We start from the raw sequence: 24,790 nt of genomic DNA on the forward strand, positions 1-24,790 counted from the left end.
ACTCATTTTTTACTTTTTAACAAAAATTTTTATTCTGTTTTTTTGAGACAGGGTCTCGCTCTGTCACCCAGGCTGGAGTGCAATGGCGTGATCTCAGCTCACTGCAACCTTTGCCTCTCAGGCTCAAGCAATTATTCTGCCTCCCAGCCTCCTGAGTAGCTGGGACTGCAGGCACATGTCACCACTCCCAGCTAATTTTTGTGTGTTTTTTTTGTAGGGACAGGGTTTTGCCATGTTGCCCAGGCTGTCCTCAAACTCCTGAGCTCAAGTGATCTGCCCGCTTCCCATAGTGCTGGGATTACAGGCATGAGTCATGGTTCCCGGCCACCCATTTTTTAAAATGTGTTTTGAAACTTTAAAAACCTTGGGACATGCATTTTCACTTTCGACTGGAAATTCTGTTATGATGAATTCCCTTAAATGACTCACTGAACACTTATAATGTTTTGCTTTTAATAATTTTCATTGAAATTAGTTGTTGCTTTTCTGTTTGGATGTCATTTATTTTCCAATATTTTGAAATATAACTGAACTTATACTTTGTTTTGTTCACCTTGTAATTTATTAGTTCCCCAACATATCAGAGCCTATTTGTTTTTTCTAGCTTCCACCTGTTTCTGAATTTCTTATCAAGAACTGCAGAGGCACTTGATAAGAGGGGTGAAAGTCTCACCGTGAACTTTTTGTTCTTCATTGATTTATTGGCTCATTGAACTGTTAAAGATACCTTTAATCATACACATTTTGTTTGAAATTTGAAAGTGAAAAAGATAAATGGAAGTATACTGCCAGAAAGTTGTAATATCTTTAAAACATTTTTACATTTTTTAAAAAACGCCAAAGGTCAGATGTTGTTTTTTAATCCAAGTTATTGTTGAATGTCATTTTATTTTAGCTATCAAGTGATGAAAAGATCAACTTGAAATGTCATAATTTGATATATTTTTTAAACATGATTTCAGAATCCCTCGGTTTTTAAATACTGGGAAAATGGGAATAAAATTATTCTATTAAACTAGAATACATGCATGATTTTCATGTGTCCTTTATTGTACAAGGGAAAGGATAGGTTGAAGATTGTGAGGAAAGGGAAAAACCTTATATTCTAGAAATTAATTTACTAAAAAGTGTTTAATCTGTTTTGTAGTTACCTCAAAATCTTAACTCATTTTAATTGGTTTCAGGAACTTCTGATTGACAAATTTCGTGACCCACAAATGTGTTTTGACATCTGCAGTTGTCAGTTTGTCTGTCATTACTCATTTGAGTCCTATGAGCAGGCTGACATGATGCTGAGAAATGCGTGTGAGAGACTTAGCCCTGGGGGCTATTTTATTGGTACTACTCCCAATAGCTTTGAATTGATGTAAGTGTTTTTAAATATATTGTGGTTTGTGAAATATTCAGTATTAAGTAGCAAATGTTTATCAGAGATAGATTCTATAAAAATATGCTATTTTAATCTTATAAGTGTTGAACACTTTCATAAGATATTTGGGTAGACATTTAGAATTTAAGTTCAAAAGGCAAATTTACAGATGAACTTTTAAAAGTCCATCTTTATGTGTAAGCTAGAGACTTAAGTTATAGTGATAGACAAACTGCAGGTCAGACACATACTTAACAGCTGTCATGGGACAGAATGATACCTACTTCCAGCTTAATTTTATTGGTGTGACTATTAGTGATCTTTTAGTATATTGCTTCTTAAAAGTAGCTCAGATCAAGAGAGTACAGTGGCTCACACCTGTAATCACAACATTTTGGGAGGCCAAGGCAGGAGGATTGCTTGAGGCCAGGAGTTTGAGACCAGCCTGGACAACATAGTGAGACCTTGTCTCTACAAAAAATTTACCAATTAGCCAGGCATGGTGGCATGCCCCTGTAGTCCTTACTCGGGAGACTGAGCCCAGGAGTTGGGGGCTGTAGTGAGTTATGATCACACCAGCACACTCCAGCCTGAGTGACAGAGTAAGATCCTGTCACTTAAAAAAAAATCCCAGATCTAACTAAAAAGCTAATCAAGTGTGCATCATATAGTTTTTCACATGCATAGTCTGATCAAAATAAGTCTAATCACAATTTTAATTTTTTAATTTTGTTTGGGGGACAACCTTGATAGAAGACGCCTTGAAGCTTCAGAAACAGAATCATTTGGAAATGAAATATATACTGTGAAATTTCAGAAGAAAGGAGATTATCCTTTATTTGGCTGCAAATATGACTTCAACTTGGAAGGTGTTGTGGATGTCCCAGAATTCTTGGTCTATTTTCCATTACTAAATGAGTAAGAAGTCATTAATCTGTTCGCTCTTTTCTTTTGTCTTAAGGGAAAGAAAAAGGGGGAAAAGCAATATTTCTTTTACTTTTATTTTAAATGGGGGCCTAAGAAAAAGTACAATCTTGTTTTTTTTGTTTTTTGTTTGTTTTTTAAAAAAAGACTAGCCTCAAATCTAGGGGATTGGTGCCATAGGTCTTATATAGCCTAACTTAATTAGTTTTCCTTCATTCCTGGGATTTTTTAATCCTATGGGTGAAAAAGGGGATCAGTTGCTTCAGCTTGTGGCGCAAAATTCCTGACACTGCAAATAGCAAAAGTTTTTTTTTTAGTGACTGCTGGAAACTTTGATGATAAACAGTGAGGCTTCATAAATCAAAGATCTTCCTGTTGACAGAGATGAATATTAAAAGTTGTTTGCATTTTACTATAGCTTTGAAATTGCCTGTGTCTCACAGGCAATGTTGATGATAAAATCCTGATTCAGGAACATATTCTCCCATGTGCCTGAATTCCTAGGAGTCCTGACAAACTGTAGACACAGGAAAATCGGGGGGTAACTGGGCCTTATCAGGTAAGGCTTTAAGGCATTGTAATACAACTTGGTTTCCGGAGTTTCCCTGTTGGGAGACTATAAATGTCAGCTTAAATGTAGGCCATGTCATGCTTTATTGAACTTGATTTTCTACTTTTTAAAACAAAAATCTTTTGTTTTAAATATTAACTGAGTAAAAGAAGAAGGTTATTGTCTGCTTATTTTTGCTTGGTGATTATTTGATTTGTAACTCAGTCTGTAAAATTAGGGGTACAGTATTTTCAGGAGTTTTATAATAGCATTTTTAGCATTTTATTATTAGCATTGTGACTGAACATGAGGAAAGTACTGTGCATAATTTTATAAGTATAAACCATTTACAAAATTTAAAAATACCAATTTCATTTTAGTTTTTAATTTTTAAAACTAATAAACTTTGGGGAAATGTTATTGCTCTTCAACTTTATTTTAAAAAGAACTTAATTGTGGAATGTTGTTGAGTATGTTTAATATGTTAGCTTGAGATTTTAGTTAACTGACTTCGTGATTTTAGTATAATCCAAAAGGTAAAGAATAAAACAAAAGATTTGTTTTAAGTGCTAAGCAAGAACTAGCAGTCTTGTTTTTGTTTTAACTGAAATTGCCTAATGATGGTAAACCTGAGTCATCACTTTAATATCTGATTTTTTAAAAAGACTATTTATTGAAACAGTATTGGAGGAAATAGAATATGAAAATGTGTAGGGGTTTTTGAGATGCCTTTTTGCCATTTCATTAAGAAACTGAACAGAAATAAGTTTTTTATGTGGCAAAACCTATTCAAATTGGGTCTCAATTCTTTGAATCATGTTATTTTTTAGATGTAAAACTTGGTTTCATTTCTAAAGGCTTATTTTAGAGATTTACAAAAGAAAATGAACTGCCTGGAATAAAAGACTTATTTTTCTCATGTTGCATTTCCAAGGAGGGTTAATTGAAGTAACAGAATCCTGCCTTATTTATATCTCTTACATAGAAACCTCAGCAGCCCTCCAGTGTTTACCCTTACCCTATCTCCTCAAATGCCAATCTGTATACAAGCCCTCCCACCTAACTTTCCTCCCTCCCTTCCACTCTTGTTTTATCTGCTGCCTGAAGTCATCTCCAAATACCCTCTTGCTGTCTACAGATATATAATTATAAACTTGGCAGATGCAGTGAGGGAAAAAAAATATCTGAGAGTCTAACAGAGAGACCTAATATAATTGAAGATTTAAGGAAGACACTTGTAAAGTGATGTTTGAGTCAGGATCTAAAGGATGGAATAGTAGGTGGGCAGCTGAAGACTGGAGGGAAGAATGCTCCTGACAAGAGGACAGTGTGTGTGAGGGCCTTGCAGTGGGAACGCCAGGCTAGTCCAGGATGCCGAAAGAAGGCCCATCATGACTGATCATGGGGGATGTCCCAAAATGAGGGAGCATTCCGTTACAGATGAATATCTTAGGGACCATGTTCTGTGTCCTTAGTGCACTGGAGCCCAGTGGAGGGTGTTAAGGAAGGTAGTGACATGACTCCGGTCCGTATTTCTGAAAGCTTAATCTGGCTGCGACTGGAAAATTCATTGAGGGAGAGTTAAGAATGGAAGCAGGGGCCAAGCAAAATGAGTTTTTGGACTGGTACCACTGAGTGGTGATCGTGACTGAAGCAGCAGGATTGTGCCAAATGCAGGAGGTAAGAAGTGAACCTATTTGAAATTGATGTTTTATAGGTAAAGTAGAGAGGACTTAGTGATGTGTATTGAGCACAGTGGGTAGAAGAGGGGAAGATGGCATGGGTCATTAGATGGATTTACTGAAATGGCAGATACTGGCAGAAAAAGAGTAGTGATATTCAGCCTTAGATGTGGGAAGTTAGAAAGTGCCAGTGACTCATGCAGGTGAAGATTTTTTTTTTTTTTTTTTTTTTTGAGACGGAGTTTCGCTCTTGTTACCCAGGCTGGAGTGCAATGGCGCGATCTCGGCTCACTGCAACCTCCGCCTCCTGGGTTCAGGCAATTCTCCTGCCTCAGCCTCCTGAGTAGCTGGGATTACAGGCACGTGCCACCATGCCCAGCTAATTTTTTGTATTTTTAGTAGAGACGGAGTTTCACCATGTTGACCAGGATGGTCTCGATCTCTTGACCTCGTGATCCACCCGCCTCGGCCTCCCAAAGTGCTGGGATTACAGGCTTGAGCCACTGCGCCCGGCAGGTGCAGATTTTTAATAAGCAGTACAATCAGTGAGTGACTAGAGAGAGCTGAACTACAGATAGCTCAAAGGTGGAAGAGAGTAGGGCTCTGGGCCGAACTCTTCAGAATCTTGAAGTTTAAAAGTTGGGTTAAAAAAAAAAAAGGAAACCTGCAAGTAAAAAGGAAAAAAAACTGCAAAGAAGCAGTCCATGATGGGGAAAAATTAATAGTTTTTCTTGCCAGAGAAGGCAAGAGATGAAAGTGAACCTTTAAGAAAGAAGTCAGCAGCTATTTTCAGTGCTGCTGTGAGAGATCAAGTAGAGTAAAATGGAATCAGTAGAAAAGAGTTTCTGCAGCTCTTCTTCCCTATCTCATCGCTCTGGAGACTCTTTCATTTGCTTCCTGACCTATGTGTTATACTAAAAGAGCTATCTGAAACCCTCTGAGATTTAGAATGCATATGTCTTTTAGGTATGATATGTTATTTTTGATTCATTTTTTATTACTCTGTTGTGAATTTATGAAGGAAATGGTAGCTTTTTTAGTTAAGTCCAGAAGATGTCACTGTTGTACAAAAGTCAGTTGAGGAATTACAAACATTTTGGAAGCTTTTTCATTAAGTATTCTTTTTTGGACAGAATGGCAAAGAAATACAATATGAAACTAGTCTACAAAAAAACGTTTCGGGAATTTTACGAAGAAAAGATTAAGAACAATGAAAATAAAATGCTGTTAAAACGAATGCAGGCCTTGGAGGTGAGTTTTTAGAAAAGATGTAAAAATTCCAGTCATGGTGAACTTGTTCGGCTGTTCTTGAGATCCTTACTAGGCCATCTGGACATGAAGTAATTATGTGTATTACACCCTTCAGCACCTAGGACAGAGCTTGAAGCAGAAACTGCATGATGAGTGTTCAGTAAATACTTGATGAAGGAATGCTGTTACCAAATTTTGTTTTCTAGATAGTACTGCTTTAAAATAGGATTTCTCAACCTCAGAACGGTTGACATTTTGTTCTGGATAATTTCTTGCTGTGAAATGCTGTGCATTATAGGAGATGCAGTAGCATTCCTGGCTTATACCCACTAGATGCCTTCTAGTAACACCCTTGTCCTCAGTTATGGTAACCAAAAAACTGTCTCCAGACATTGCCAAATGTTCTCTGGTGGGCAAAATTGCCCCAAGTTGAGAACCAGTTCTTTACAACAGTGTCTTTTGGTTACGAGAGTAATTTAGAACCTTCCTAGCCAGTGTCCACCCAAGCTCGTACCATGCATAATTTCATTGTACGGTAATTCTTTAGCAGGGTTCCAGTCTTTTAGACTGTATTCTTGCTGAGACTCTCCTGTCCTAATGCAGCAGTGAAGGTATCTATATAAACTTCACACAGCCATTGATTGTTTTTCCTTTTTCTCCTTATCAGACAATATCTGGTTGGACAGACCTAAAATATTCAGTGAACATTTTTTTTATTGATCAGTAGAATCATATTCATCAACTGGATATTAAACTTCTTTAGAGCATTTATTCAGTTTAAGTACTTTAAGCGCTTAACCTTATAATTACTTCCATGAAGTAGGCAGAATGGTAACTTTTCACTTTTTTTTCCTATTTTTTTTTTTTTTAAATGACAGGGTCTTGCTCTGTTGCCAGGCTGGAGTGCAGTGATGCAATCAGAGCCCTCTGAGGCCTTCACCTTCTGGACTCCAGTGATTCTCCCACCTCAGCCTCCTGAGTACCTATGACTACATGCGTGTGTCACCACACCTTGCTCATTTTTAAACTTTTTGTACTGGTGGGGTTTCGCCATGTTGTCCAGGCTAGTCTCAAACTACTGGCCTCATCAAGCAATCCTCCGGCCTTGGCCTCCCATAGTACTGGGATTACAGGTATGAGCCACTGCACCTGGCCACTTTTCACATTTAAGTGGGCAGCCTGAGGCTCAGAGGATAAATGACTTGCTCAAGGCAATATAGCTACTGACCTTTAGAGTTTCTTCAGTTTTTGTAGATGGTATTCAAACAAAAGTCTCCTGTTGAAGTTGTACCTGCACCCAGCCACTCCCACATGTCGAGTAGGAAGACTTTCTGTAAATTCTAAATTGTCTTTTGAAATACATAATCAATAAAATGTTATATTCGTTATTAGTTATATTTTCTACACTTTAGATCTAAGAATGTTTTTATTGGCTTTATCTTAGGAAGGGAGGCTTGTTTTGTTTGTCTTGAGAAAGAGGAGAAAACTAGCAAAACCATGTGTGGATAACTTCCCCCACAACCCCACAAACACATGCATTACCTTTAGCATATTGCCTTTATTTGATGGTGTTTTGCATGACAATGATCAATTATTTAGCCTTTCTCTTAGCATACAGGTAATGAATTCACTTGTGTAATTTATGTCAAAATGTACTTAGGTAGTAGGGTATGGGATAACAAGAATTTCATGGCATGTTATTCCAGTGAATAATGTAGTCCTTGGTGGAAATTTTAGTATTACAGAAGCATGCCAAATGCAGTGAGTATATAAAGGGCCTTTTGGGAAGAAAGAAGACTGGAAGAGACTGAAAGAGGACAGGCAGAGAAACCTGAGAGCACAAGGGATGTTGGACGAACTAGTACTAATGGCTTTCACATTTTTTCAACAATCTTTCTTCTCTCCCAGTACTGCCCTTGAGGATATGACCTGTTAGCATGGCTGTCTGGGGACAGAAGCAGTAATAACATGCAGTTTGAAAATTTATTTGGTTTTCCTATTTCTTGACCAAGTCACTCTGGTGGGCCAGTAAAGGACTTGGAGCAGGAAAGGACATGACCAAATAAGAGTTAGGAAGGGCACTGGTTGGGTGGCATAATGGAAGATGTTTTGGAGGGATGTTGAAACCAGACCAAAGGTGGAAAGAGCAGTCAGATGCCACTGCTTTCGACCAGGTCATAGGTTTAAATGGATCTGTTTCTGGATATTTGCCATAAAAAGTCTTTTCCTGAAGCATTCAGCTTTCATCTGGGTTCAGCACTAGAACCAATAAAACTTTTCTGCTTTCCTGGAGTGTTGGAACAGAGAGAAGAAAGAATGAAAATTTATGTAGGCCATGGAACTTTAGGTCCTGATGCCTGTGTTCTTTTTTTTTACCAGCAAACATATGCTAGGGACAGTTCTGGAATAGTAACTCCTTTTAGAGAAGACACTAAGATATATATGTTTTAAGATGTTTGGGGCCAGGCATGGTGGCTTACGCCTGTAACCTCAGCACTTTGGGAGGCCGAGGCGAGCAGATCACCTGAGGTCAAGAGTTTGAGACCAGCGGGCCAACATGGTGAAACCCCATCTCTACTAAAAATACAAAATTAGCTGGGATTACAGGAGGCTGAGGCAGGAAAATCGCCTGAATCCAGGAAGTGGAGGTTGCAGTGATTGGAAATTGTGCCACTGCACTCCAGCCTGAGTGACAAAACTGAAACTCCATCTCAAAAAATGAGTTTTAAAAAACAATGATGTTTTGTAGCTTTATAATCATGTTTTGGTTGGTTTTTTGAAATGATCAGTAGAGGAGAGAAATGGTATCCAGTAATAAGCAGATAATCACATGGAGGATAAGTTGAAGAATAAGTTTACAACAAAATAGTTTGGCAGGCATTCAAAAATGAAGTTCTGAAGCTTTGTGATATGGTAAAACTACAGCATGTGGAATTAAAGTTAAAAAAAATCTGATTGATAGTCTGTGTTCTTTATCACATCCCTGTATTGCGATGTGATACAAAGTAAGGTGGCTTGTGCTAATGATATGGCAGTCCCAAATAGCTGAACACTTTTAAAACAGTACATAAATAGGTTAATTTCTAATGCCTGAACTTGCTGCCGGATGTTTATAAAGAAAAGAGACAAAGATATTGTAAAGCAGATATTCATAGATCGTTTTCTTAAAAATTTATTAGGGAGTTGTAAGTTTAAAGTGTTTCCTTTTTAGCTGGTTTGTTGTAGTAAGACAAAGAATTATAAATGAATTATATTATTAAAAAACATAAACTTCGTGGAGTAGATGGTTCTATTAACTATTTTATGTAATTTATTGTATTTTTATTTACATGTATGTGGTTTGTCTTTTGAGGAGGTAGTGGGGGAGACAGAGTCTCTCTCTGTCACCCAAGCTGGAGTGCACTGGCACCATCTTGGCTCGTTGCATGTCCTCCCCACTGAGTCCCCCCAACTTCTCCCGACCCTGGCTCAAGTGATCATTTCACTTCAGCCTTCTGAGTAGCTGGGACTAAAGGTGCGCACCACCATGCCTGGCTACTTTTTGTATTTTTTTTGTAGATACAAGATGTTGACATGTTGCACAGGTTAGTCTCGAACCCCTGAGCTCAAGTGATCTGCCTGCCTCGGCCTCCCAAAGTGCCGGGATTACAGGCGTGAGCCATTGAGCCAGGCCTGATTTACATGTATTAAAAGGCATAATGCAAATACTATAAAGGGATATCACTTAAAATGGATTGAAAATAGCACTTGAAGTAATTTGAATAAACATTTGGCCAGCATACCATTAAAAACAGCATGTTTTTCTGACCCTTCTCCAGAGTCTTATGTAAATATGGGAAATGTCTATATTTTGGAGGCTGGATTATTAAACAGGGTTCTATGTTGACTTGACTTTTTAATTTGTATTATTTGTAATTGCCCTTTATGCTTTTCATGGCTATTAAATCACTGTTATTTTAATATTTAGCTCTTTTTATGACATCTTTAAGCTCTGTATTTGTGACATACAAAGCCTTTGGCTAGCAGTAGAGAAGGTGCAAGTGTTTGCTGCTAAATGGTTCTTGGTGGTGACTAAATTATGTAGCTTATTCCAGCTATGAATATCCTAAGATTGTGATAAAAGTTGACCATAAGACTGTATGTGGTGGCTTACACCTATGATCTTAGCACTTTGGGAGGCTGAAGTGTGAGGATTCTTTGAGCCCAGGAGTTTAAGACCAGCCTGGGCAACATACTGAGACCTTGTCTCTACAAAAAAAGTTTTAAAAATTAGCCAGCATGGTGGCTTTTGCCTATAGTCACAGCTACCCAAGAGCCTGAGGTGGGAGGATCACTTGAGCTAGGGAGACCAGGGTTGCAGTGAGCAGAGATCCTGCCACTGCAGTACAGCCTGGGAGACAGAGCAAGATTGTCGCAAAAAAGTTGCTGGTTTAAGAGAGGATTCCTCCTTTATTTATTTATTTTTAATATTTGAAAAGTATGTGTAGTTTACATTCCTGAAATAGTACTTATGGACTATCCTCCTAATTATGGTATTTCAGTGATTTAGTGTGCTTATTTCTGAATTGCAAATTTCAATGTATTATTGTAACTAGGACTTTTCCTCGGTTTCCACAGCCATATCCTGCAAATGAGAATTCTAAACTTGTCTCTGAGAAGGTGGATGACTATGAACATGCAGCAAAGTACATGAAGAACAGTCAAGTAAGGTTACCTTTGGTGAGTTTTCATTTCTGAAAGTATTTTATAGTGAATGAAAAACATGCATTATGTGAAGACGTCGGAAATTATTTCACTTGTTTACAATACTTGGGCTCACTGACTTACAAATCAATTCTTTCCCCTAAGTTATGTTGACTTCTTACAACCACAGAATATGGACTAACACTTATTTCAGTGGACTAAGAATGGAGTACTATATCTGAGGCAGTGAGGATAGAGAAAAAATTACAGGCTTGGCGTGCAAGTTGCCTGCTAATGTAGGCACCAATGAATCACAGCGTTTCATACGTAGAATTCAGGGGTCCAGGAATTTAAATGGGAAAATATTACATCTCTTCACTTCTGTGTAAAAGTTTACATTTCAGAAATGATGAATACAACAGTACAACAGTGGTATTAGCTGCTGCTATGACTTTGTCATCAGTAGAAATTACAGATATTTTCATAGGACATTTTTGCTAATATCTTAGAATATTGTTTTCATTTATCACATCTGGAAAATTATGTCACTAGAACTGCCAGTAGATCTTGTTATTATAGTTAATGGTGTGTGCAAAGCAACACATTTTTAATATTTTGATAGCTACATAAATATAATTTATTTCCTTTGTGTGGTATGTATTTTGTTATTCCTTTGAAAAAAACACTAAAATTGTATTTTTTTCCACCAGTGCTCTTTGATGTTTTCATTTTCCAAATTAAGAATATAAGATAGATGCATTTTCCAGTTACACGCACACACTGTGCCCTCTTCACACACATTCACGCTTTGGTTGAGAATTCGCAGGTTAGAGAATATGGCAGGAGGATTAAAGTATGAGAAGATGGCTTTCAAAGTTAATCTCACTGATTTTTATGCTCAGATCACAATATGATTAACAGTGAATTGAATGTGTATTTACAGTGAAGTTAGAGTCTTTTGGCCATCTCTACCCATTATGTAGAAATAAGCATATGTTTATTTCCATATTTATTCTAAAATTTTCTTTTTCTCTTTTGTAATTTTAGGGAACCTTAAGTAAATCAGAATGGGAAGCTACAAGTGAGTATATCATCAGCATAGGTTAACCGATAATTTCAAAGGTCCTGTTTCAAAGTGGTCATTAAAACCTGAAAAAAGGCTGGGCGCAGCAGCTCACACCCATAATCTCAGTATTTTGGGATGCCGAGACAGACAGATTCCTTGAGCCCAGAAGTTCAGACTAGCCTGAGTAACATGGCAAATGCTCATCTCTACCAAAAATATGAAACAATTAGCCAGGCCTGGTGGCACGTGCCTGTAGTCCAGCTACTCAGGAGGCTGAGGCGGGATGATTGCTTGAGCCTGGGAAGTCAAGGCTGCAGTGAGCTGTAATCACACTACTGCACTCCAATCTGCAACACAGTGAGACCCTGTCTCAAAAAAAAAATCTGGCACATTTAAGGTTTTCTGGCACATTTAAGGTTGTGTTTGTGTTTACACACACATACCTGTATTTCTACATATGTCTAATCCTCCTTGCTTGCACAGCTGTATAGTGCCAAGAGAAGATATATTGTACACAGGGTCTTGCTCAGGATAAACTTTAGTGAGCATATGTAAACATTGTCATTGTCTATTTGTTACTAAGGAGCCATCTGTATTTGAAGTGTTTACTTCAGATTTCTAGTGAAATTTTTGGGTTATAGAATACTTGCATGTCTTTTTTTATTCTGGCCACTCTGATGTGACCGTGAAGGCATAATACTAGAACATTCAATGAAGCATCCATGAGCAGGATGTGTTAGAGGTGTGCACGATAGGGGACAAGTGTGGTGCAGAAATATTCTGAAGTGAAATTTCTGTGTTCAGAAGAGAGGCCAGCAGCACAGCAAATCTGGGAAGGCCTGTGGTTCTTCAGCAGTGGGTGTTGAGGAAGTCAGGTCACAGAGTCTCGCTGTTACCGTAGGAATCCCCATATATGGTGGTTGTTGATCTTGAGGCACAAGTGGTCATTAAGGACAATCTATTTGATAAACATTACTGATTTACATGAAGTTCTGTGAAAGGTAAAGAAAAATAAAGATGTTAAATTCTACCTTCTAGAAGTGTACACTCTAATGGAACAGGCACAAATAAACATACTACTAGGTGAACTTTTAATTGCTAATGTTACTGTAGTGGGAAACAAAGGTGAAGAAGAGCTTAATGAAAACTAATGAAATCTGGGAGGTAGTAATAATATTAGTGTTGAACACGTGCAGGCATGTGTAAATCATTTCATCCTTATAGTAACTCACATGTTGTAACTCATGTAATCCTCACAACGACTTTATGAGTAGAGTATTATATCTCCTTTCACAGATGAGAAAACTAACAACTTAGCTAAGGTCACAGAGCTAACCTGTGGTTAGCTTACCTAAGTGATCTGTCATCTTAACCATGGTTTCATGAAAGCCTGGCAAAAGGAAAATTTAGTAAGACTTCCTGAGTTGGATAGAGAAGAAAAGGAAAGGAGTCAAGCAAGACCAGTATTTTGAGGCTATTTGTCTCTGAACATTGGTACCATTACTAGAAATGGAACCGGAGGGTGTTTTACACATGTGATCATCCTTGACACACTGGTAAGCATGTGCCTGAACTATTGATTTTATTACTTTTTGCCTGCAGTGGAGACTGACTTAGATACCTGTCTTAGATACCTGCTAGTCCTAAAGTAGGGTGTAAATTTTGATCAAGAATCATCATGATGATGGTACTGGCTGTGGCTTAGAACTGTATTTTAATATTATTAAGGGTGGACTTTAGTCATAATGTACGAATGAAAAATTAGATGGCCCCACACAGTTGGAAGAGATGGGTTGGACATGTAAAAAGAGCAATGGCCAAATTGCAGCTAGGGTATAGGACCCCAGGATTGTTTGGCTCTTTGGTGAATTGCACTGTTCTATGCTAGAGGACTTTGTGGGTTAGAGCATATCTTGCATGGCATCATTGAGTCTAAAAGGCCCAAGATACACTTCAGACTTCTACTGGTCTGATCATTAAGCTATCACCAGAGTCACCTCACCTCTAGAAGACAGCTTTAAATGAGAAAGGAGATAATTGCTGTTGATTTGTTTCTGGAAGAGGAAGTGGTTCACGATTTGATTTTTTAAAATCCCAATTGAAATGCCTGCATAGAAGGCATTTTATACAATAAGTGGGACTTTTCAGGAGTTTCCAGTTAGAAAGAAAGTTACTAATTATGTATTGAAAATCAGACTCTAGCACGACTAAACGAAGACAGGACAGGACTGAAGGGTTGTTTGCAATTGGTATGGGCATGTTGCGGGTGGCTTTTGGCAGGGCTGGACTGCACAAAGGTCACATAGAGTAGGGGACAGCATGAGTTATACTGACCAGCTGTGAGTGCTGACGTGCTGTGCATGCTGATGTGCTGCAAGTGCTGGGGACTGTTTTTTCTCCTTACCTTCTGGCAAGAGCAGCAGGGTTGATGAACACCCTTTCTGTTTTCTGTTCTATCACTGTGCTGCTAGCCACACTTCAACTAAAAGAAATTGGAAACTGGCAAATAAGGAGCAGAGAATAGCCTGACCAAAGTAGCATGTTGGAAAGACTGCTGCGGTATTCCTGTACCAATTGGGTTGAAAGAGCAAGAAGCTGGAGTCTTAGGAGGCTATCAAGGAGTTAGCTGTGTTCATCTACCCTCCCTTCAAACGTCATCTCAAGGAGTGAGAACTCCCGCTTAGATGGACTTGATCTTGACTCACTGTTGAGTATCCTGAAACATGCCCCAAATATCCTTGTGATGTTTTTGGGATTTGTCACCTTTTCAGGTATTTTCTTGCCTTAAAATCTATTGGCATTTTATTAGAAGGTATACAGGCATACCTTGGGGATGTATCTCCAGTGAGCAGGAGGCCTCACTCCTTGAGATGACTTTTGATGGGAGGGTAGATGAACACATCTAACTGCCTGATAGCCTTACAAGACTCCAGCTTCTTGCTCTTCCAACCCAACTTGTACAGGTGTACCATAGCAGTCTTTCCAAAATACTACTTTGGTCATGCTACTCTCTGCTCCTTATTTACCAGTTTCCAGTCAGTATCTTTTAGTTGAAATGAAATTTGGCTAGCAGCACAGTGATAGGACAGAAAACAGGCAGAGGCCTGTTTATCATAGAAAGTCAAAGCATGCTGAGCCATGCAGTCATCACCATTATAAAGCAAGTCACTGATATTGTTTGGTCTCCCAGTGCATATAAAAGTTAGGTTTACACTATACTGTAGTCTGTTAAGTGTGCAGTAGTGTTGTAGCTGAAAACGGTGTTGATACCTTAATTTAAAGCTACTTCATTGGTAAAAAATGCTAATGATCATCTGAACCTTCAGTGAATCTGAATCTTCTTTGCTGGTGAAGGGTTTTTCCTCAATGGTAGAAATACTCTCCATGGGTGGTGGCTGTTGAAGGTTGGTGTGGCTGTGGCAGTTAAGACAATGAAGTTTGCCTCATTGATTGACCATTCTTTCACAAAAGATTTCTCTGTAGCATGCAATGCTGTTTGATAGCGTTTTACCCACTATAGAACTTATTTCTAAATTGGAGTCGCTCTTCTGAAACTCTACTGCTGCTTTATCAACTAAGTTTATGTAATATTAATATTCTAAATCCTTTGTTGTCATTTCAACAATATTCCCCGTGTCTTTACCAGAAGTAGATTCCATCTCAAGCTCATCCATGAGAAACAAATCCTCATTTGTCCAAGTTTGCTCATGAGATTGCAGCAATTCAGTCACATCTACAGGTTCCACTTCAATTTGAATTCTCCTGCTGTTGCCATCCCATCTGCAGCTACTTTCTCCACTGATGTGTTGAACCCCTTTTGAAGTCATGCATGAGGGTTTGAATCTAGATCTTCTAAACTCCTGTTCATGTTGATATTTTGAGCTCATCCCATGAAGCATGAGCATTCTTTTTTTTTTTTTTTTTTTTGCTGTCAATAAAAAATTTACTTGTTTTAAAAAAATCCAAATGCTGTCATTGTCCAGAAAAATTTAACAAGTTTATTTATAATTATTATAAAGTTGAACTGCTGAAACTTGTTCACTGATACATTTTAACTTGCATTAATGCTTTATGTCTCCATATTTATGTTAAAAATTCACACACAAATGAAAATGGAAAAACTGTCAATACCTGATTTCTGTCCCCTGTTTTTCCACTCACAATCATATATACTTAGGTACCTTTTGACCCCATGGAAAAAAAATTATCTAGCATTCAGAACTACCAATAATAGGAAGAAGAGAATTTTTTTTTTTCTGAGAATGAAATATTTCCCATCATAGTGGATTCTTAAGCACATTCTCCACATATGCGGTGTGCTAGCTGGATGTCTTGGCATAATTGTTACACGTTTGGCATGGATAGCACAAAGGTTTATGTCTTCAAAAACGCCAACCAGATAGGCCTCACTTGTCTCCTGCAAAGCACTGATAGCTGTGCTCTGGAAGTGCAGATCTGTTTTAAAGTCCTGAGCAATTTTTTGCACCAGATGCTGGAAGGGAAGTTTGCAAATCAGAGGTTCAGTGGACTTCTGATAACATCTAATTTCACGGATTGCCATAGTACCAGGCTGTAACGATGAGGTTTCTTCACCCCTCCAGTAGAGGGTGCACTCTTGTGAGTGGCTTTTGTAGCCAGTTGCTTCCTGGGTGCTTTACCACCAGTAGATTTGTGGGCAGTCTGCTTTGTACGAGCCATGGTATAGAGACCTCCTTACTTACCCCCCTTCTTCAGCTGGAGCTCAGTGAGTGAGAGGTGGTGCTGGCATTGGAGAGTGACCAGCATGAGCATTCTTAATGGTATCTAGAATGGAGAATCCTTTCCATCAGGTTTTTAATTTACTTCAGACCCATCAGAGAAATCACTATCTATGGCAGCCTTACAAAATGTATTTCTTAAATAATAAGACTTAAAAATAAAAATCACTCCCTGATCCATGGGCTGCAGAATGGATGTTGTATTAGCAGGCATGAAAATAACGTTAATCTCCTTGTACATCTTTGAGCCATTGATCACCACCTGCAGAGGTCTGTCCAGCAGACCCTGACTCATGATTGTCAACGCTTTCAGAGGGCAGTTGCAGCTAACCGACATGATTCCCTGTCCTTGCTTATATTTATTCAGTCCAGTTTTAATAACAGAGGTTCTAAGTCAACATGCTTGTGGATAATTAACATGATTAAAAGAGTGGTTTTACGAATGATAAAAGGTCTTGGTTCCTGGGCCCAGAGTAAATACTGTTAATAGGTAATTGCCCTTCAACCTGCTCCTGAGAGGGCCATCCAGCACAAAGTTTACGTGAGTAAACAAATTAGAGTAGAGACAAAGGGATGTGGGGTAAACAGACTTTAACTGGGGAAAGTTTTATTGTCCCTAATCTTTTACTCTATGACTTAAAGTTCTAACATAATCTATAACTTTCCCTAATATTTCCCTAATATTTTGCAAGCCACCCTAAGTGAATCCCAACACGTCTTCATCTGTCCTCCTGGGTGAACAGGCACATTGCCAATGAGCAGTGATATTTTGAAAAGAACTTTATTTTTCTGAGCAATAGGTCTCAACAGTAGGGTTAAAATACTCAGTAAACCATGATGTGAACAGATACACTGTCATCCAGGCTTTCTTCCATTTATAGAACATGAGCAGAGCAGATTTTGTATAATTCTTAAGGGCCTTCGGATTTTTGGAAGGATAAATGAGCATTGGCTTCATCTTAAAGTCACCAGCAGATAATCACCCTGTCTTTTGAAGCTTTGAAACCAGGTACTGAATTTTCTGTAACAATGAAAGTCCTAGGTGGCATCTTCTAATAGAAAGCTGTCTCATCTGCATTGAAGATCTTTAGTATAGCCACCTTCCTTGAGGATCTTAGCAGGATCTTCTGCATAACTTGCTGCAGCTTCTACATCAGCACTAGCTGCATCATCTTGCACTTTACATTATGAAGGTGGCTGCCTTCCTTAAACCTCATGAACCAACTTCTAGCTTCAGACTTTTCTTGTGCAGTTTCCTCACCTCTCTCATCCTTCATAGAATTGAAGAGAGTTAGGGCCTCTGAATTAGGCTTTGGATAAAGGGAATGTTGTAGCTGGTTCATCACTGCAGACCACTCAAACTTTTTCTGAAAATCAGTAGGAAGGCTGTTTGCTTTCTTATTCCAGTGTGTTCCTTGGAGTAGCACTTTTAAGAACTTTTATTATCTTAAGAGCTTTTAGTTCACTTTCTTTGCAAGGCCCTACAACACAGTAATTGGATAATTAGGTGAATTGTTAACATGTCATTTTATGTATGTACCTTTAATTCTAGTTTTCTAAAGTATCTTTAATATTTTTAATTCTAGTTTTCTTTGTTACAATTTTATTATACTTTTAATCTAGTTATACTTTTATTTTTCTTACCTTAAACTGATTTTTTAGAGCTGTTGAACTGGTTTTCCCATGGGCTGCAATGTCATAGAGTATTATTGTAGGCAGATAATTGTTTTTGAGTAAACATATACATCCCACATCTGCCTAAAAATGATTCAAGTAATAGAGGAACTCTTAGAATTAACAGGGATTTTCCTCTTCAGAAGCTGCTTGAGAGCCTAAGAATTTTCACCAAATTATGAACACGACAGAGATTGTTTTGTTTACTGTAATCATATGAGAAACTAAACTCTTTTATTTATTTCCTCTTTAGGTATTTACTTGGTGTTTGCCTTTGAGAAGCAGCAATGAGCATGTATGTAGTAGTCCCAGAGGGGCTATGTTCTGTCCTGCACAAATTTGAACAACCCATCTCAATATATTTGACATTTCTCTGTTTGTTGATTTTAATTCTAAATGTGCAGGATGCTTCCAGAATATCCAGTGTAGAAATTCAACATTTGCTGTCTGTGACAGATGAACTTTTGCATGTATATATAAGAATGAGTTGGGACCTCTGTCATTAATAATCTATTTTTAAGTAACATTCTAAGAATTCCATTTGCATCTACAATCTTAGCTCATAAAAATTATAATATGACTTGTTAAAGCAACTAAACTCTTTCCACAGTGCTCAGATTTGTCCCGTGTGTGTTTACAGTATTAAATTTATTGCGGTTGTGGAATTGGTCAGAGAGCATTTTCATAGTGTGCTCGTTTCTATTGTTTTATTATATAGCATTTTTCAAGATTTAATGGATTGCATTCTGTACAGTTGAATGTAAGTGTTCAATATGTATTGCTAAAGTTACAAGTTTAAAACTCAATTTCAGATGTTCATAAAAGTTAGCAAAAATTTTAGCAATTTGTTGCATTTTGAAATAATCATTAACATACTGCAATTCAGGAGCTGGTTAGACATTTTAAGTGGCAGCATAGAATTTTGGAATTTTGGGGCTTTCTTTTGAGAATTTGCTACCATAGCAATTAATGTTTCCAGTTACCAAGATTGTGATTTAGACACATTTACCTTTCTTCATTGAACCATGGTGCCATAGTTATTTCTCTCAAGATTTAGTGGAAATCCCTCTCATGTAAACATGTTGCACATTTTTTCCAAATTTATGCATGGAACTGCTATAGGAATAGTCTCACCAACTGATGCTGTGTACCCACTTCAGCACAGAAATAAGCAAAACCTGTTCCTCGGTTACAACCTCAGCACTTTGCACCATAGGAACCATTGTTAAAAGTTGTCACTTGTGTAATTGACTGCTTTTCCAAAACTGGTCCCTATGTGAACTGTTGTCCTTACTTTACACCACCGTTTGGAAAACTTGCCAGTTTTTAGATGTAGATGTAGTGAAAAACTTCAAGAATGAAGCAGAGTAATTGAGCATTCTTTTTTAAATTATTAAGCCATGGTATACCAAAACATTACTTTCTGTAGTAATTCACAGTACTTGTTTTAAAAACAGAGTGTCTTCATTCATTTACATCTATTAACTGTTCATGGTGTTAGAGTTGCAAACTTTTTAGCAAGAAAGCATGGGTTTCCTCATTTCAGTTCCTTCTGCAGTCTGTCAATCTCCAAACTGTTACCAGTTTACAAAAATAAGTCTTTTTGCCTTAAGTCATTTGGGAAATACATAATACTGCATCTGACTGGTGGCTGCCATTAGCTAGGAAAGGTTTGTAAATGATGTCAGGGAGGTGGGGAAAAGGAATCTTCCTGTTAGATATTCAGGTTCATTTTTATTCTAGGGCAGTGCCCGGAAGTATATTGATAGTTTGGTAGGTACAGGAAAAGCATCATCATTATTTCCTCGTTTACATTTACTGGTCTTAATTAGTAGGTAATAATAATACATGTACTTTTAGCCTCTTTCAGCCAGTTCCACTCCCTGGGTGATTTGGAGAAGAGAAGAATCCTCCAAAGGATAGAGTAGCCAGCAGTAATACAAAGCAGAGAGACCAGAAAGATAGAGTTCCTAAAGCCTCAGTGAACAGAAAGGAGCAGAGAGTGAGATCAGATCTGAGAAGGTACTCTGGGTACTGAGTTCACTGTTGTTGGCATGGCGGAGGCTCCCTGTAGCCACCCCTGCAGGCACTATGTTCAGGTGTCCACCTTTCTCCTTGAGCTTTGCCTGTCTGTTGCCTTATCAGTTCTTCTTTCGCTACCACCCTCCACCCCACCCCCATCCCTGTGTCTCCTTGCTGCAATTAATTTTTCTGGACATTGACTTAATTATTAGAAGAAGGACTAAAGGTTCCCCTGCCTATCGTCTCCGATCACCAAGGTGGAAAGGACTCTTCCTTGACATACCCTGCAGTCTAAGTGTTTGGTTTTCTATGCAGGACTTACGGTAACAATTATGGGGATTTGGGGAGTATGGCTTTTCACCGTTGGGCCAGGAAGAGCACCTGTTGCAGCAGGCTTGGTGAAGTGGGGCACTCCCAGACCTGCCATGCAGTTTATCCTCTGATAATGGAATTAGAAATGAAGGTCTAACCAGCTATTGGTGGGAATGACGGAATTGGAGATTGCAGTGATTGATCTGGGAACATGGCTGGATTGTGATGTAACCAAGAATGCTGATGTTGAATTCTTCGGGCCTAGAATATACTTGAGAAAGCACTAATGGCTTATGTTGAGGGAGAGGAGCTGGCTATTTTTAACCACATCTGAGGGAGCCGTGTTCTAACCTGCGGAAAGTATTGCAAGCATGCTAGAGTGACACCTTTGCAGAGTCACTGCACCATCGAGCTTGGCCCTCCTGTTCCTTCAGTACCCAACCAGGCGCTCTGGGTCCAGGGTGACTCTCCAAAGAAATTGACCTTCAGCCAGAGAAAACATTGGGTGGAGACTCTTGCTTATGTTAATGCATTCTTGTAATGACTTAAAGGAAGATTGCCAGTACAGTGAGTTTTGCAGCCTGCTCCCCCACCCACACCTGGAAATTGAGGGAGCATGACCACTGTCTGACTTCACATGTTAATAGAGGATAAGTACAGAGTTGGGACTATATTGATTAGCATAGAAAAGCAGACAAACCATGCTCAGCCATGAGATGGCCAGGTTTCCAGTTCTGTTAACTCTCGGGAATTTCTTCTTCAGCCTTTTAGCTTAGTGCCATTATGTAATTTTGATTTGTATTCAAGTATTCTTCAAGTATCACTGTGGTGAAGGTTTAGCTACTTGTATAGGTCTGACTGCAGGACAAAAATGCCAGTGTGAATATTCTAGCTACCAGACATCGTTTTTGTTGAAAAACCGACTTTCTGTTGTCTACCTCAGGCCTTGTGCATTTGGGTTATCTCTAGCTAGTCACCACACAGGGTTTCTACGTCTGCAAAATAGAGGCCAAATCCAGGGACCGGGCCCCAATAACAGAAGTTGTACCAAAATGCCTGTGGTACTTGATGGCCTGTTGGTCAAATATGAAGTATAAGTGTGTGATGTTAGAACCTCCCTAGTTGCTGCTATGTCAAACGCTACCCACTTAAGTGTTTTCATTCCCTACCCTCTGAGCAGCATTCCTAATTCTTTGAAGGCAACTGGTGCAAAGCCTGCTACACTTATGTAATGATATTTAGTACATACATATGGGACTGGAGCCCAGGGCACTGTCAGTAGTTCTCCCTCTTGTGCTTCCCAGTTTGTCCTCTGCCCCCATGTAGGCCTAAAGCCACCCCACTGCTTAATGCCTGCCCCTAACCACAATACTGAGGAAGTGCAGGACATCCAAGGGTACTCTGCACAGCTTGGCTGTGGAGACTTTTGAGCAAGCCCTAAAGTCTCCTACTCCCTAGACTTCTCCTGGGTTGTGCTTTCTTGGGGACAGCATACTTTGGACAAAGCTGAGCTGACAGCTAATGTTTATTAGCCTCCTACCTAAGTCGGTCACTTTGCTAAATGCTTCACCTGCGGTAATTTATTTTGATTGTTATAACATCTCTGTGAGCACCATTATCCCCATTTTAATGATGAGGAAACTGAGTCATAGGGGGTACAGACTTGCCCAAAAGAGAGCCAGGATTTTCATACCCACTCCCCAAGTTGGACCTGCCCTCCAAGTGCTTGTTATATACCTCCAAGGGTGTCAGCCCAGATGACTCCTCACCCATCCACCACCTGCAGTTTGAAATGTTAACTATTAGAGCCCCATCCTTTTTGTTACTTAGATGTTCCCTGGGAGGAGTGTTTATTTCTGAGTAAGGGGCTTTGTTGAGAGAGAGGGGTAGAGAGAGCAGGAGAGCACTGGAGTGCACTAGCAGGAAGCAAAGATAAGACCTGAATTTCAGTTTGGTAGACCTCTTTTAGCAGCCTGACCTGTAGCAATTCTAGTTTAGTCTGCATGATAGGGAGAAGGGTTCTCTTCCCGCCCTCACCATTTGCAAGTGGCAGGAGCTGAGAATGCGAGTGTAGGAGTGTGGCCAAGGTGAGAGGTTGCGAGAGAAGGAGACAGTTTTTTTCAGTTTCAGTCGAGTATCCAGACAGAGGCAAATAATTTTGTTTAACTTTTTATTAAAGTATAACTATAGAAACACATCAGTGATTTTTCACAAATGGAACATGTGCATATAATCAGCACCCCAGAAGTCCCCCATCAGATTCCCTTCCAGTTAGCTACCTCTCCAAGGGAAACCACTATCCTGAATTCTAAGAGCATAGATTAGTTCTGTCTGGTTTGGGTGATACATGAATAGAATTAAGCATTACGCATCCTTTGTATCTGGTTTCTTTCCCCCAGTATTATGTCTGTGGGATTATTGTTGCATGTATTTGTACATGGTTTTTCATTCTCATGGTTGTATAATATTTCATTGTGTGAATAAACCACATACTATTTATCTGACGGCTGTTTGGTTCATTTACTATTTGGAAACGAGTACTTATCCAGATATTCTAGTATATGAATTTTGGTGCACATAGGTACATACTTCTGCTTAGGAATGTGCTACAATTTAAATGTTTGTCCTTCCAAATCTCATGTTGAAATTGGATCCCCAGTGTTGGAGGTGGGATCTAATGGGAGGTGTTTGGGTCATGGGGGTGGGTCCCTGATGGATAGATGAATGCCCTACAGTGGTAGGAGAGGTGACTTCTTGCTCAGTTCCCAAGGACAAGTTAATTGTTCCCAGTTAACAACAATGACAGCTGGTTGTTTAAAAGAGTCTGGCACTTCCTGCTCCCCTAATCTGCTGGCCTCTGGGAGTCCCTGCCTGGCCATGCCCACTTGCAGTGCAGCCACAGATGCCCAAACAGGGTGCTCCCCAGTGCCTGCCAACATAGCTCCTTTACAGGCAGACCATACTGGTGTGCACCCACCCACCCACAGCCTACTCCCACTACAACCTCCCTGCACCACTTTGCTGGCACCCATGGACAGTCCTCACCATCCTGCTCCCACCCATACCCCACCTCTGCTGACACACACACAACCTACTGTGCTGCCACTTATACCACAGTTAAACCCTGAAGGGCATCAAAGAAGATAAAAGGCTGGGCGTGGTAGCTCATACCTGTAATCCCAGCACTTTGGGAGGTCAGGGCGGCGAATCATGAGGTCAGGGGTTCAAGACCAGCCTGAACCACATGGTGAAACTCATCTCTACTAAAAATACAAAAATTAGCCAGGTGTGGTGGCAGGCACCTTTAATCCCAGCTACTCAGGAGCCTGAGGCAGGAGAATCAGAATCACTTGAACCCAGGAGGTGAAGGTTGCAGTGAGCTGAGATTGTGCCACCGCACTCCAGCCTGGGTGACAGAGCAAGACTCTGTCTCAAAAAAAAAAAAAAAAAAGATAAAAGCAAAAAACCCTATCAAAAGGACAGCAGCTTCAAAAGATGAAAGGAACATCAGCATACCCAGGTGAGAAAGAACCAGCACAAGGACTCTGGCAACTTAAAAAGCCAGAATGCATTCCTACCTCCAAACTACCACATTAGTAACCTAGTGCTTAGCCAGGCTGAAATGACTGAAGTGACAGATACAGAATTCAGAATCTAGATAGGAACAAAAATCATTGGGATTCAAGAGAAAGTCAAAACCTAATCCAAGGAGTGGAAGGAATCCAATAAAACAATATGAGAGCTGAAAGACCATTTTAAGAAAGAACCAGATGAATCTGCTACAGCCGAAAAACTCACTGCAAGAATTTCATAATATGATCAGATTTATTAATAGCAGAATAAAGTTCAGGAAAGGATCTCAGAGCTTGAAGACCAGTTATTTGAAACTCAGACAGAAATAGGAACAAAGGATTAAAAAGAATGAATAAAATCTCTGAGAAACCTGGGACTATATAAAAAGACCTATGACTCAAACTATGTTTCATTGGCATCCCTGAAAGAGACAGACAGTAAGCAAGTAAGTTGGAAAGCATATTTGAGGATATCATCTACAAAAAGCTCACCACTGGTGAGGTCAACATTCAAATTCAGAAAATGCAGAGAATCCCTGCAATGTGCTATACAAGACAACCATCTCCAATACACGTAGTCATCAGATTCTCCAATGTCAACTTAAAAAAATATTTAAAGGCAACCAGAGAGAAGGGGCAGATCACCTACAAAAGAAACTCCATCATACTAACAATGGACCTTTCAGCAGAAACCCTGCAAGCCAGAAGAGATTGGGGTCTTATACTTAGCATTCTCAAAGAAAAGAAATTCCAACCAAAAATTTCATATCCAGCCAAACTAAGCTTTATAATTGAAGAAGATTCTTTTCAGACAAACGTTAGGAAAATTTATTGCAACGAGACCTGCCTCACAAGGAGTCCTTAAAGGAGTACTAAATATGGAAATGAAAGATTAAGAGTCACCACATAAACCCACTTAAATACATAG

At 39.2% G+C, this 24,790-nt stretch overlaps 1 protein-coding gene and 1 long non-coding RNA gene across 8 annotated transcripts in view; both read left to right on the forward strand.

Moving 5' to 3' along the window:
- The window catches only part of RNMT (RNA guanine-7 methyltransferase), a 43,563-nt gene extending 20,769 nt beyond the window's left edge, over positions 1–22,794 (forward strand). For 4 of the 7 annotated variants that reach the window (XM_032293522.1, XM_032293523.1, XM_032293525.1 and 1 more), the window contains exons 7-12: positions 1,185–1,366; positions 2,123–2,287; positions 5,659–5,776; positions 10,394–10,495; positions 11,507–11,540; positions 12,822–14,287. In XM_032293522.1, coding sequence (XP_032149413.1) covers positions 1,185–1,366; positions 2,123–2,287; positions 5,659–5,776; positions 10,394–10,495; positions 11,507–11,540; positions 12,822–12,871 — 651 coding nt within the window. In that variant the 3' untranslated portion in view covers positions 12,872–14,287. Of the gene's footprint in view, positions 1–1,184; positions 1,367–2,122; positions 2,288–5,658; positions 5,777–10,393; positions 10,496–11,506; positions 11,541–12,821; positions 14,289–18,209 lie in introns of those variants that run through there. The other 3 variants (XM_032293527.1, XM_032293528.1, XM_032293526.1) reach the window with 3 other exon arrangements.
- LOC116561599 lies at positions 2,294–5,212 on the forward strand. Its single transcript, XR_004273505.1, has 2 exons — positions 2,294–4,728; positions 5,042–5,212. It is a non-coding gene; the product is annotated as an uncharacterized LOC116561599 (long non-coding RNA).
- Positions 22,795–24,790: the final 1,996 nt, after the last annotated feature.

Source organism: Sapajus apella, unplaced genomic scaffold (assembly GCF_009761245.1).
Source record: "Sapajus apella isolate SASKATOON/1434 unplaced genomic scaffold, GSC_monkey_1.0 scaffold29, whole genome shotgun sequence".
Taxonomy (NCBI): Eukaryota; Metazoa; Chordata; class Mammalia; order Primates; family Cebidae; genus Sapajus; species Sapajus apella.